At 51.1% G+C, this 14,122-nt stretch overlaps 1 protein-coding gene across 3 annotated transcripts in view; it reads left to right on the top strand.

Moving 5' to 3' along the window:
- SULF2 (sulfatase 2) overlaps nt 1-14,122 on the top strand; it is a 112,822-nt gene that overhangs the window by 63,677 nt on the left and 35,023 nt on the right. For all 3 annotated transcript variants that reach the window (XM_044918544.1, XM_044918543.1, XM_044918545.1), the window contains exon 4: nt 12,002-12,153. In XM_044918544.1, coding sequence (XP_044774479.1) covers nt 12,002-12,153 — 152 coding nt within the window. The remainder of the gene's footprint in view (nt 1-12,001; nt 12,154-14,122) is intronic.

Raw genomic sequence — 14,122 nt, 5'->3', positions numbered from 1 at the left:
CACTCAAAGATGATGTACCCCATGTAATGGGCAACGAGAATGCTCTTGCCTCAGTGGGACCTGATTCCCCCAGGCCCCCCCAGAACCTGGGTATTCGGAGGTTCGGTCATTCCCTCATTCACACCACAAATGTCTGTTGAGGCCTTCCTGCTTCCCAAGTTCTGTTCTAGATACAGGGACACAGGCAGGAACAAGGAGTACAGAAAGCTCTGACCTCGAGGAGCTGATGTTCTCGTGGGGCAGGCAGGTGATAAAACCCAAAAGACAAATAAATTAGTCAGATGGTGAGAAATACTGTGCAGAAACAGTGAGGAGAAGAGAGAGCACCAGGGTAGGGAGAGTTCATTTGAACAGGATGGTTGGGAATGTAACCCAGTAAGGTAGTATTCAAGCAAATGCCTGGAAAAGGTGAGGAAGTGATCCATGCAGGGGTCTGAGGAAGATGGTCCTGCAGAGGGAACAGCAAGAGCAAAGGCCCTGAGGCAGAAATGAACTTCAAGCCTTTGGAAGACAGGAAGAGGCCACTGCGGCTGGAGCAGAATGGACCGAGGCAAAGTGAGGGAGACGAGGTCAGGGAGGGGGTAGGCCAAGGACTCTGGGTTTTACTTGGGGTCCAATGTAGAGCCATCACAGGGTTTTGAGCAGAACTGTGGCTTTATCAGATCTGTGGTTTAGCAGATTGTTTCTGGCTACTGTAGCGCAAGACCAGGGAGGAGGTTCCAGCAAGGCCCCCGTGAGGGAAGGTGGTGGCTGGGACGCAGCCGGTCACAGGGACATGTGGGAAGCGCTCAGTCCTGAGTCCCTTCTGAAGGTAGAGGCACCATGACAGACCGTCAGTGGGTGTGAGTGGGCACAGAGGAGCTGAAGACCCCCCCCCCGGGTGTGTGGCCTGAGCAACTGGCATTGACCGGAATGTTGGGAGAGAAGCAGGTTGAGGGGACCGAGCAAGGGTCCAGTTCGAAACGCCTGCTTGGCACCAAATGAATTGACCTGAGGGAAAACAGGAAGTTTGTGACCGTGCAAACAATACCTAAAGATGACAAAACGTGGGAAAGAGGCCCACAGACGACTGGAATTTAGAAGATGTCACAAAGAGCAAAGACCCCTTTTTGCTTTCCCAAACTCCGGGCATGTGAAATGGAGTGGTTTCTTCCAGGAAAGATGGACTTTCCAGAAGGTTCTACTTCATTTTTCACTGACCTTTCCGAATCGCCCTGGGAAGCGTTGTTTGTCATTGGCTCAGCTCCGCAGCCAGGCTGTCATTGCTCACAGATGAGTGTCGTGCCCAGCTGATCCCTCTGTGCCGTATCAGCAGCCTTCCCCAGGCTCATCACTGGAGTCTTGGAGGGGCCTTGTGATTTGCCAAGGCGGCGTCACAGCTGGTTTCTAGCACCCGTTTTCATTTCTCCGGAGAACTGCATTTTCATCCCCCACCCCCACCCCCACCCCGCCCCAAAAAAGGAAGCAGGTTATATTTTGAGAACCCTCACAGCTCCTTTTTTTGGAGTGCTTACTCTGGGCCAGACATGATCTCATTTGTTGCTGTTCCCATTTTATAGATGAAGTCACCGAGGCTTAGGGAGGGGTGCTCACTTACCCGAGGAGACAGGGCTCAAACCTGGCCCTCTGAGCCCAGAAACCAAGCCTTCAGAGCCTCACCGCACCCCCTCTGAGTCACTGGGGTTCTCAGCCCAGGCACTACTTGCCACTGTGGAGTCGGGTCCTGCTCTGCGGTGGGGGCCGCCCTGGGCCCTGGAGGCTGATTAGCACATCCCTGGCCTCCACCCACTAGAGGCCCCAGCACCCTCTCCGCTAGTTGGGACAACCAGAAATGCCTCCAGACGTGGCCCCCAATGTCCCCTGGGGAGCACTCGCCCCCGTTGGCCCGACGCATGTTGGGTGTGCTCTGCACACAGGCTCTGGGGTGACCTCTCGGCCACCTCCGCTGACACCCAGCATTCTCGTCTGCAGACACTGTAATAGAAATCCCTTTTAATAAAACATTTAGTTGGGGCATCTCCAGTTCTCCTACCCTCCCAGGGGCGGGGAGAGCTTAAAACACTGGCGAGGGGCAGCTTTGCACCGTGTGGCCTGTGTGTCTCACCCAAAACCATCAACCCGGTCACCCTGTCAGAGCTATGACTGTGCGCCCGCCGCGGGCCGGGTCCTGGGCAGGCACCATGGCGCCCAGGAAAGGCCCCTGTGTGGGGAAATGATGACAAACAAGAGAGCAAGCACATCCGCAGGTGATTTCCGAGGGTGCTGAGGGCCACAGAGAAGATAGACAGCCTGGTACAGAGGGACCGGGGCCTTGAAATAGGGCGACTCCTCTGAGGAGGTGCCGTCTGATCTGAGACATCACGGTAAGAAGGAGTCAGTCCACGTGAGCAGGGAGAAGGCCCATGTGTGAGGCAGAGGGAAGAGCAGATGCGATATGCCCTGAGGTGGCAGTGAGTTTGGTGTGTTTTAAGGAAGAAGAGCCCTGGAGTGGCTAGAAGACAGTGAGCAGAGGGGCGAGGGGTAGGAGACATGGGCAGAGGTAGCAAGACAGGTGGACAGGTCACTGAAGGGGGATGGCAAGAATGGTCTTGGCAGGAGGGGAAGAATGAAGGGGGGGAATCGGAGGGGGAGACGAACCATGAGAGACGATGGACTCTGAAAAACAAACTGAGGGTTTTGGGGGGGTGGGGGGATGGGTTAGCCTGGTGATGGGTATTAAAGAGGGCACGTTCTGCAAGGGCACTGGGTGTTATGCACAAACAATGAATCATGGAACACTACATCTAAAACTAATGAGGTAATGTATGGGGATTAACATAACAATAAAAATTTTTAAAAATAAAAAAAAAAAGAATGGTCTTGGATTCAGAAGGGTCCTCCTGGCCATTTGGGGGTGACTGGGTTCTGGGAAGGCTTAAGGGGAGTCAGCAAGATCAGAAGGAGGCCATTTCCACTGTGAGCAAGGAAATGAGGATGAAGAAGCAAGACACATTTCTGTCACTTTTGAGACTTTATCACCCTGATGGTCTTGCCTCTTTTATTTGGATTCCCAAACACTGGATCTGTGGATTCGGGATGCAGCATTTTTTTTTTTTACAATTTTTTTAAAGATTTATTAGAGAGAGAGAGAGAGAATGAGCATAAGTGAGGGAAGGAGCAGAGGGAGAGAATCTTCAAGCAGACTCCCCATGAGCGCAGAGCCCGACGCAGGGTCAGCCTCATGACCCATGAGATCGTGACCTGAGCCAAAACCAAGAGTTGGACACTTGACTGACTGAACCATCGAGGTGCCCCCAGGTTGCAGCTTTTGAGCACCTGTCTCCTCAGGGGGTCTTACAAAACTCCAGCCCTTTTTCTGCCTTTGAGTCTCCTAGCTCAAGATTCAAAGTCCCAGGGTAGACTCTGATTGGCCCAGCTCAGCCATACACCCACCCTGTAGGTGGGAAAGGGCACCTTGATTGACAGTTGGGACCTTTGTATTTGGGAGGAACCAGGGGTGCAGTGGCTGTGGTTTCCCAGGGGTTACCTGAAAGAAAGTGTGTGTGTGTGTGTGTGTGTGTGTGTGTGTGTTCATGCATGCATGGATATATTGGTTCCAAAATATGGAGGAAACTGCCAAATCAAAATGAATAAATATTTAGTGAACTATTTCTATTTGAATGTAATTACGGAAATGTAGCATGATTCAACCAGTCAACTCTGGGATATGTCGACTCTGAGTTGTTTATCCATTATCGCTAATGTAAGATGTGGGTGGAGATGGTATGGGCTAATTGTGTGTTGAGAGACGCCAGTGTCCTTAAAGCAGCCCTGCTGATAGTTCCATCCAGATGGCCCATGATGGGAGGGAGAAAGCTGCCCACTGGCACTGCGTGCTGTGAGCCCCACTAGTTGCCACTTGCTAGGCACTTAGGACATGCCAGGTCCTATCCACAGGTTCCTTACCCATGTCGGTTCTTTCCCTCCATATGACAGTAGGCCACTGTCTGCCCACCAAGGCACAGAGGGGTGAAGTCACTTGCCGTTCCGCGATCAGGAGGTGACGGGGAGAGTCTAGCTGCAGAGACATGCTCTTGACTGTTCTCCCATATCACCTCCTGTGTTACCCAGAGAAGTAACTCATGGCTGCCCTGATGTTCAGGACAACATGGTACCCCATCCCCGCCGGACCCGCTCTCCAGCACAGAGAGATGGCCCCAGGATTCCTGTTAGTTTCCAGTTGCAGAAACCCTTCAACTCCCCCGGACCCAAGATGCTGCCTCGGTCTGCCCTCCTCTGCCGGGTTTATCCAGCCACTGCAAGACCCAGCCTTTACAGACCACAAATGTGATTAGTATGAGGCAATTTCAGTTAGATTCAGGGCTGGGAGAGATAACAGAAGGGCCTGGTTCTCCCATCAGACTCAGAATGGCTCCCCAGCAGCACTTAACTCAGACAAATGGAGAAAGCAGCTAGGAGGGGGACAGGCGCACAGAGCTTTCTACCACAGAGCTGCCTGCACCAGCCCGCGGGACCAGAAGGGAGGGTTTCAGAAGGACTTGGGGGTTAACAGTCCCCTCAAAGCTGGTGGTGGGGAGGGTGGGTTTTGACATCCGTCTCAGTGGGGACTGTATTAAATAAGGTATCAAGGGGCGCCTGGGTGGCTCAGTGGTTAAGCGTCTGCCTTTGGCTCAGGTCATGATCCTGGGGTCCCAGGATCGAGTCCCACATTGGGCTCCCTGCTCGGCGGGAGGCCTGCTTCTCCCTCTCCCACTCCCCCTGCTTGTGTTCCTGCTCTCGCTGTCTCTCTCTGTTAAATAAATAAAATCTTTAAAATAAATAAATAAATAAATAAATAAATAAACAAGGTATCAGTAGAACAAGCAGTGGCTAGGAAGGGGGACCCGCTAGCCATAAAGAACCAACACTTAGCAGGCATATGTCATGTGTCAGGTCTAAGCAGAACAGGCATACCGCACAGATATCACCGGTTCAGTTCCAGACTGCGGCCACAAAGCAAATATCACAATAAAGCGAGTCCAATGAATTTTTTTTTTATTCCCAGTGCATATAAAAGTTATGTTTACATAATACTGTGGTCCATTAAGTGTGCAATAGCATTATGTCTTAAAAAAGCAATGCACATACCTTAATTTAAAATACTTTATTGCTAAAAAATGCTAACCATCATCTGAGCCTCCAGCACGTCATAATCACCGATCACACGTCACCGTAATAAATATAATAATAACGAAAAAGTTTGAAATATGGCAAGAATCACCAAACCATGACACAGAGACACAAAGTGAGCAAAATGCTGTGGGGAAAAGAGCGCTGGTAGGCTTGCTGGACACCGGGTTCCACAAGCCTTCAGTTCGTAAACCATGCCGTGTCTGTGAAGCTCAGGAAAGCGAAAGGGCGATAAGACGGGGTGTGCACATGTATGTATATTAGTTCTCACAGCAGCGCACCAGGTAGACATTGTCATCATCCCCATGTTTTAAGCAGAGAAACTGAGGCATCAGGAGATTAAACTAGTTGCCCAAGGACACACAGCGTTCAGTGTGGCAACCTATCTCCGAGAGCCGCTTTAATGTGGAGTGTTTTTGCCAGTCACCTCCTCTGGGACGTCTTCATCCTTTCTGTCATGATCACGTTTCCTCATTTATACCCGCAATTACGCCGTCGGGCTGTGAATCGAGAGCTTCCCACACTGTGTTATCTTCTCCAACTCCTTCTGTCTGCCCCTCGCCTTTCCACGCCAGCTAGCTTTTCATTTCTTGGTCGCACTTTCATTTCTTTTGGCCAGCTCTCCCCTTCCACAGTCCGCTTTTGTAACATGTCTTGTAGACTTATCGTCAGGAGACAAGGAGGCTCCCTAACCACGCGCTTTGTTGTCTGTGCCTGAACTGAGTCACAGATGCATGGGAACCGGTCACCAGTAGGCTGTGCAAGCAGCGACCTGCTGGGCCACTGATCCTGCTGTGCGTCTGTTATTTACACAGTGATTGGTGGACTGGGGGGCCAGTAGCGCAGTTTGTACTTAGTGCAAAATTACACTTCACGTACCATGCGAGCTAAACTGGAACCATTCAACTCAACTGTGGAAACTGACGGGTGCGTATCAGGACCATGCAAAGCAAAGCTGGCCTGTGATTGGCTGCTCTGTTCTTGTCACTGCTGTGCCAGCATTGGGTCATTCCTTTGCACTGTGGGGCGCCCTCGCTGCTGTGACCCACTTCAGAGTCCACTTCTGCATAACTGGCCCCACTTCCTCCAGGTTAAACCCAGCCCTGCTTCAAATCCCTAAGGGATCCCTAACCCCACACAAGGAATTTTGCTCATAATGCCAAGGGTTGGAAAAGTCTTTCTGCAAGGGGCCAGACGGTAAACATTTTGGACTTACGGCCGTGTGGTCTCTGTTGCAACCTCTCAACTCTGCCATTGTAGTGTGTGTGCAGCCATAATGGTGTATAAACAAATGGGTGTGGCTTCATTCCAATGAAAGTATTCACAAAAACAGGTGGCAGCCCAGATTGGGTTTGCCAAACCCCGCTCTCCACTAAGCATCTCATCTTCTTTTCCTTGGGTCTTTTAATTGCAAGTGAAAGAGCTCAACTCAAACCGAATTAAGCAAATAACAACCACCAAAAGTGGAGTGATTGGATTTATGTGTTGATGTTTTCAGCCTTGGCACTACTGACATTTGGAGGTGGATAATTCTTTGTCCTGGGGGGCTGTCCTGTGCATTGTAGCATGTTTACTAGCATCCCTGGCCTTTATCCACTGGATGCCACTAGTACCTCTCCACTCAGCTGTGACAACAAAAAAAAAATGTCCCCGATGCCCAACGTCCCCTGATTCGGAACCACTAATATAACTGAAAATGCTAAAAAGCATTAAAGTTGGCTCCAGGTAAGAGTAGACCCAGGAGGGGTGCCTGGGTGGCTCAGTCGTTAAGCATCTGCCTTCGGCTCGGGTCATGATCCCAGGGTCCTGGGATCGAGCCCCGCATCGGGCTCCCTGCTCGGCGGGAAGCCTGCTTCTCCCTCTCCCACTCCCCCTGCTTGTGTTCCCTCTCTCACTGTGTCTCTCTGTGTCAAATAAATAAAATCTTAAAAAAAAAAAAAAAAGAGTAGACCCAGGGACTCAAACTAGTTTCTCTCCTTCTCTATTCATCTCTCTCTCCTTCCTCCCTCCCTCCCCACCCCCTTCATGCTGCTCTCCTCTATGCTACTTCGTGTTCAAATAGACTCTCCCCTCTTGGTGACAAGATGGCTGCCAGCAGCTTCCGGTTTATATCCCATCAGCTTTGAGCCCCTTGGAAGAACTTCTCTTTTCCAGTAGCTCCCTAAAAATTCCAGGGCTCGTGCTCATTGGCCCATCTTGGGTCACATGCTCATCCCTGAACCAATGACAGTAGCCAGGGGAAAGCAGTGCTCTGACTGGTCGAGCTGAGATTATGCTTGCAGCTCTGGAGTCGGAAGGTCAGCCCATGTGTACTTAAGGAAGGAAGTGGTGGTACCCACAGGACCACAGGCAGAACCAAGCGGGCTAAACACAAGTCTCCACTGCCAGGTGGAAGTCTCCACCCCGTGCCTGGCACACGGGAGGCGGTGAGAGCTCCATCCTTTCGACTGATGCCAGCCTGCTCCCTAGGGGCAGCGTCAGCCAGCACGTTGTCAGTGGCCTTTCCTGGCCTGGCATTTAATTCCTCCTAATCTGCCTGCCAAGTTGTTCCCCCCCCCTGCACCAGCCCTCAGGTTGCAGCTCTAGCTTTTGTGGTGTCCAGCCGCAAAAGCTCAGTGACTCCGGGCTCCAGCCACGACACGGCTGTATTTGTAATCTTGATTTTACTTCCAGCTCATTCTCCTGGCTGTGTGTCCCAGCCCTGGAGCCCTGGGGCCCAGCGAATTTGCGGCGCCCACCTCAACTGGTGCCAGAATAACCATTTTAAAAACTGCCTTGGGGAAGTCTAATCAAATGAGAGCAAAATCTAATTTGGCACTAAAAGCCTTTGACTAAAGCCCTGTTTTCTGGGATCTTGGGGAGCCTGAATAATCAGCTCTTTCGGGATTTTTTAATGGTTGGGGGTTGGAGAGAGGAGAGAGATGTCAAAGGGGGGATTCTAGCAGAGGAAATCGCTATAGACACGTTGACGCCCGTGGCATTGGGTGATAATGGGCAGGGGTGGGCTTCCCAAGGCGCCTCACTTCTCACCCCCAAGAAAGAGTTATCCCACCAGCTGCGCCAAGACCAAAACTTTTTAGCATTCTGAGTTGCACATTCATCAGGAAGACCTTGGTCCTGATCTTCAGGGACAAACCATAGGCTCACAATCCAGATTTGGGGGACCTGGGAGAGAACCCAGTTTTCCTAGCAGGGAATTCAGAGTGCCTTTTACCCTGGGCTTTCATTCGTTCGCCCTTCTGCAAACTGAGGGATGTTCTGTGCTTCTGAAATTACTTGTGGTCTTGGGTTCCTTTCAGAATGTGTCCCAATTCCAGGAAAATGCAAAATCTGATGCATAATATTTCAGGGGATGTGCGGACCCTTTTAAGTTTCCCTGCCATGCCTCCTGTTGCTTCTTCTCGTGATCTCGTCCCTCTACCCTGTAAGGTCATCTTCTGCCTCCCTCATTGGCCTCCCTGTGGTCCTCAAATGCCCCCAAGCTTGTTCCCACCTCAGGACCTTTGCACTTGCTATTGCCTCTGTCTGGAGCATTTTCCCTTGTACTCCTGTTCTCCCTGACTCATTCTCATCACTCCTCAGCAGCCTTCCCTGACCTCTCAACACAGTGGTGCCTCCAGGGGTCCAACTCTGGCCACTTTGTTGCAACACCATCCTTTATTTCCTTCATCACTGGTTTTACCAACAACACCACCCTTATTTGTCACTGTCCCCCACTAGAAATCCGCCCCATGAGGGCAGGGACCCTGGTGGCCTCATTCACTGCTGTGCTGCCATTGCCTGGGACAGCTCCTGGCATACCACTGGGGTTTAATAAATAGTTGTTGATATATGAATCCATATGTGCCCAAGGCAGTGTTACCCCAAATAGAGCAGATTCATTGTGCTGCCACCCTGATTTTTACCATCGGTGGGCACACTGATTTATCATTTCCTTAATATTTCCCCCCAATTGTTTTACTCATCTGGCCCTATGTTTGTTTTTGTAAATAAAGTTTTATTGGAACAGAGCTACGCCCACTTGTTTATGTATTGTCTGTGACTGTTTTCTACAACTATTGAGTAGCTGCAATAGAGACCATCTGGCCCACAAAGCCTACGATATTTACTATTTGCGCCTTCACAGGAAATGTTTGCTGACCCCTGCCGTTTGTCATCCTTCCCCAAGGAGGAGGAACAGGAGAGAGTGGAGGGAGGCCAGAAGTGTTACCAGAGTAGAGCTCCTTACACGTAGAAAGACACATCAAACGTGAGGAATAAGGTCATTGAGGTTTAGTAGATCTTATTTCCTGGACTGGACTTGGTCTCTAGGGGCCTTTCCAGCCCTCCCTATGCGGTTTTTTGTGGAAGAGAGGGACGTGCAGGTGGCAGGATTTCTCACCTACAGACTATTGACATTTTACACAGGATGATGAATCTCTGCTGTGGGCCATCTTGAGCACTGTGGGATGTTGAGCAGCATCCCTGGCCCCCACCCCCTGGTTGCCGGCAGCATGTCCCACCCCAACTGTGACAAAACCAGAAATGTCTGCAGACATTGCCAAGTGTCCCCGGAGGGGTGAAACCACCCCCGGCTGAGCCCCGCTGCTTTCAGGGGACAGATGCAGCAGTGTTTGAACCTGCCGTGTTCCCAAGAGAGGGGCATCAGGCCTTCCGCTGGCCCCGTGCTGGGCACCGCTGCGCCTTACTCCAGCCCACATCTCAGTCCTCGCGCCCTGACACCCAGCCAGGCACCCACCACCTAAATATTGACGTTCCCTGAGACTCAGAGCCAGTTTCCCCTCCCCTCGCCCCCAGAATGCCAGGGTTCTTTCTGGCTTGGCTTTGCCCTCCTGCGCAAAGGGGGCCCCCACCCTGGGCCTTACCCCAAAGCTGCTTGGGACCCTCCCTTCCTCTTTTCACCTCCTCCAGTGCCCAGATCCTTCCAGGAGGTGTTTCCTCACCTTCCCACTTCCTGCGTGCCAGGGGAGGACTGGAAGCATGTGCCATGGGCATTCGGGAATGGCTGCTTGGGGCCTAAAGGGGCTTCCCACTCCCAGGCGGGGCCAGCCACCTGCCAGGCCTCCAGGAAAACCCCCATGGAGGGCTCCAGCTCCATCCCCGCTCTCCCTGCCCAGGCCTCTCCTCTCTGGGAGCAACAGGCCCAAGGCAGCTCTCCATGCTTTCTCGAAGGTTCCAGGTAGAGGGACCCGTCTCATCCTCTGCTGGCATTAGCGCCTAGCCCCAGGGCACTCCTCCCTTTACGGATGTTCACCTCCGCTGTCTGTCTCTTCTCATCTCGGGCTCTGAACTGGCGCCCACTGAACACTCCCAGTTTGCCAGGCACGGCGCTGAGCACTCTGCTGGTGAAATCTCTTTCACTCCCTTCAACAATCTGGAACTCTCCCATTCCCGAGCTCTCGGCACCAGCTCCCGCGTGTCTCAGAGCCCCCGTGTCCTCATCTGAAGGAGGGCTGGCACAGGGCCTCTGTCTCTGGAAAAACCCTCAGATGTTTCCATTTCTTCAAAATGGCTTTATAGGCTGTAATTATTAAAAATCATACTTGCTCGTTGAGAAGAAAAAAGAACAAGAGAGTACCATAAAGATCTTACGTGTTACCTCTTCACCCGCAGAGAGTTTGGGGGTATATCCCCTTCGCGAGGAATCCGGGTGATTTTCTTTACGTAAGCCCTGTTGCCGGTGTGAAAGGCGAATGTGGAGACGGGCACGGCTCCTGAATGTCCAGCCCAGTGGGGTTTCAGCAACGGAAGCAGCCGGGTTCCAGCGGGAGATAGAACAGCCCATCCCCCAAGCAGTACGCCCCACGCCCAGCGAGAACCCCTGCTTTGTTCTCTAACACCATAGATCTGTTTTGCCTCTTTTTGAACATCATATAAATGAGATCGTACAGCATTCTCTCATCTCTGGTTTATCTCTCAATGCGATTAGGTGGTTGAGCTGCATCTGTTACTGAACGTGGCACTGGTTCGTTCTGTCTTGTTCCGGAGTGGTATTCATTCCTCTATACAGATCTCCAGCAATGTCTTCAACCCTGCTTTTGTTGATGGGCATCTGACTTGTTTCTAGTTCTTGGCTCTCATGAACAGTGCTACCCTGAGCCATGTCCTGCACATGACTTGGGGAATGAATGAATGCCTTCCTGCTGAGTCAATACCCAGGATTTAAATCAGTGGGTCAGGAGGTATGAGGGAGTTCAAGGTTAGCAGAGCCTGCCAGTCAGGGTCGCACAGGAGTTGGGCTAGTCTGCACCCTGGCAGGTGTATCAAGGGCCTGTTACTCCACATCCCCAACAACAATTGGTATCATTCATGGTCTGATATTAGCCGTTCTGGTCACCATAGTAGACAGAATTCAAGGGGTCCGTCAGCTGGAATGGGAAAGAATCGCATTCTTATTTTTACGAACCTACACCATCACTTAGCATTGGCTTCCATTAGGAAGGAAGGCCATGAAACATAGCACAAGAGAATCTGTAATTTTATCATTGGTAGGAATCACTGATATGATAATATTCCATGGCAGTGGTGACAGAGATCACAAAATAAAATATTTTCACTTATCACTACTTTGAAACCATTATTCTTTGCAAGGTAGTATCTTTTGTAAGAGGACAATTCTTTTAATATTTAGATAACTATATTTCAAAATAACTTATTTTCTCTGTAATCCTATATATTTTATCTTATGCACATAAAAACATTTGAGGAGGAGGCTCAGGGGGTAGCGCTGTTTTCACGCCTTGGGGACACAGTGGTCTCGGTGGTCGGGGGACAGAGGAGACTTCTGCTCTCTGCTTTCTCACGTGGCCTCCTGATCCTTCTCCCCCTCCAGCTTTCTTCGGGAAGTATCTTAATGAATACAATGGCTCCTATGTGCCGCCTGGCTGGAAGGAGTGGGTCGGCCTCCTTAAAAATTCCCGTTTTTATAACTACACGCTCTGTCGGAACGGGGTGAAGGAGAAGCACGGCTTTGACTACTCCAAGGTAAGTCCTGCCTGTCCCTGGCCGGGGGACAGTTAGGAGCGCGACACGGGAGCTTAACTACCTGGCTTACTGACAGTGATGCTTACTTAAATGAGTGACCTCAAGCAGCCTACGTGCACCTCTGCTTCTCCATGTGTTCATCTCTTAAATAATAGTCTGTGTCTGAGAGTATTGGTCACAGGATGCTGGAGCAGAGTATTCTTAGAGGAAGTGTGCATACAGTCCAGTCCAGTTCAGTGAATGTTCACCAACCCAACAGGCACATGTCACCAGCACATGGTAGGTCAGGAAGCAGACTATCACCGCCAGCCCCCAAAGCCCCCTCACGTAACTCCTCCCACCAACCGCCCTCCCACAGGGACGGCCACAGCTCAGCCTTGCAGCGTGACACCCTCATTCTGCATCCAGCTCCTTTGGCTTCACACCACATTGAGACCCATCCTTGCTGTCACGGGGCGGGGTGGGGCGTAGATCCTTCACTCTCGTTGTGTGGTGTTCCACTGTATGAGTGTACCTCAGTGTGTGTGTTTGTTCCCGTGTCGTAGTTTTTCTAGTGCTACTAATTTGTCTGATATGAGACAGAGTGCACAGATCTGACGTGGAAAGCTCGGGGAATTCTCACGTAGGGGTGGGCCACCCCGGTCAAGATATAAAGCATTTCTAGCCCCCAGAAGACTCCCTTGTACACCTTTCCAGTCAAAACTTCCACCCCTGAGGTAACCTCGATTCCAACTTCCATCACCACAGATTAGTTTTGCCTGTTCTAGAACCTCACGTCAATGGAATCACGTTGTATGAGCTCTTTTGGGTCGGGACTTTTTTCACTTAGCCTAACAGCTGCGACAGTCCTCCATGTGCCTGCACATCATCAGCCGCGTGGTCCCCTCGTGCTGCGTAGCGATGTTGTGTAGACTGCAGGTGTGAATCCGCTCAACCCCTGATAGACATTTTGGCTGTCTCCAGTGGGGGCCTGTTATGAATGAGGCTGCTGTGAACATCCTTACACACGGCTTTGGGTAGACATAGGTACTCCTTTCTTTCGGTTACACACCTGCGAGGAGAACCCCTGGGACACAGGATAGGTTCTGTGGTTGAACCAGTTGACAGCCCCAGCCAGGAATGTTATAAGGGTTCCAGTTCCTCCACGTTCCTCATCAACACTGGTACTGTCTTTTTTAGTATTCTCTTGTACCAGGGTATAGTGGTATTTCATTGTCGTGTTATCAGAAAGGTTTTTGAGGACCAGGTAAGTTAATACCCACAGAGCATCAGAAGAGCCCCTTCTATACAGTAATACTCAATACATGGTAGTTCAGATCAGGACAACAAACTGTCTCTGTAGAGGGCCATATACTAAATATGTTACAGTTACAAGCCGTACGGTCTCTGTTTCAACTACTTAAGTCGCCATTGTCGTGTAAAAGCCGCCATAGGTGATGTGTACACAAATAAGCACGGCTCGTTTCAATAAAACTTTATTTATAAAAACAGGTAGTGGGCCTGGTTTGGCCCACGGGCTATAGTGTGCTGATTCTTGGCTTAAATGAGGAGGGGGAGGGGGAAAGAGGGAGGAGGAGGAGGAGGATGGGAGACCAACAGTGAGGTCTCATCTAAACTTTCCATTAAAAAAAATCCGGAGACTAGCAAATATCCCTGTCCCAACTAAATCTTCAAAGCCAGCTCTTGCATCCCCCTGCAGCTTTCTTGATCCATTCTTCAACCCCCCCCCCCCCCCAACGTTCTTCCCTTCTCTCTCCCTTCCCCACTGTCACTGCCACCAGCCCTTGGCCTGGCTGACTGTCACAAGCAGGGCTCTCTGGGTTAGTGTTGATGATTCCTCGGGGCTCCCCTCCCTAGTTCATCTCTCTCTGAATCACTACACAAGGTCCCCCGCAGGCAGAAGTCACCAGGGGACAGGCAGTCACACACACAGGATAGCAAGCTGGGAGAGGGGGGCACAGGAGGGAGT

The sequence above is a fragment of the Neomonachus schauinslandi genome, chromosome 10, assembly GCF_002201575.2.
Source record: "Neomonachus schauinslandi chromosome 10, ASM220157v2, whole genome shotgun sequence".
Classification (NCBI taxonomy): Eukaryota; Metazoa; Chordata; class Mammalia; order Carnivora; family Phocidae; genus Neomonachus; species Neomonachus schauinslandi.
The sequence above is the reverse complement of the archived record's forward strand: the minus strand, read 5'-3'. Positions and strand labels throughout refer to the sequence as shown.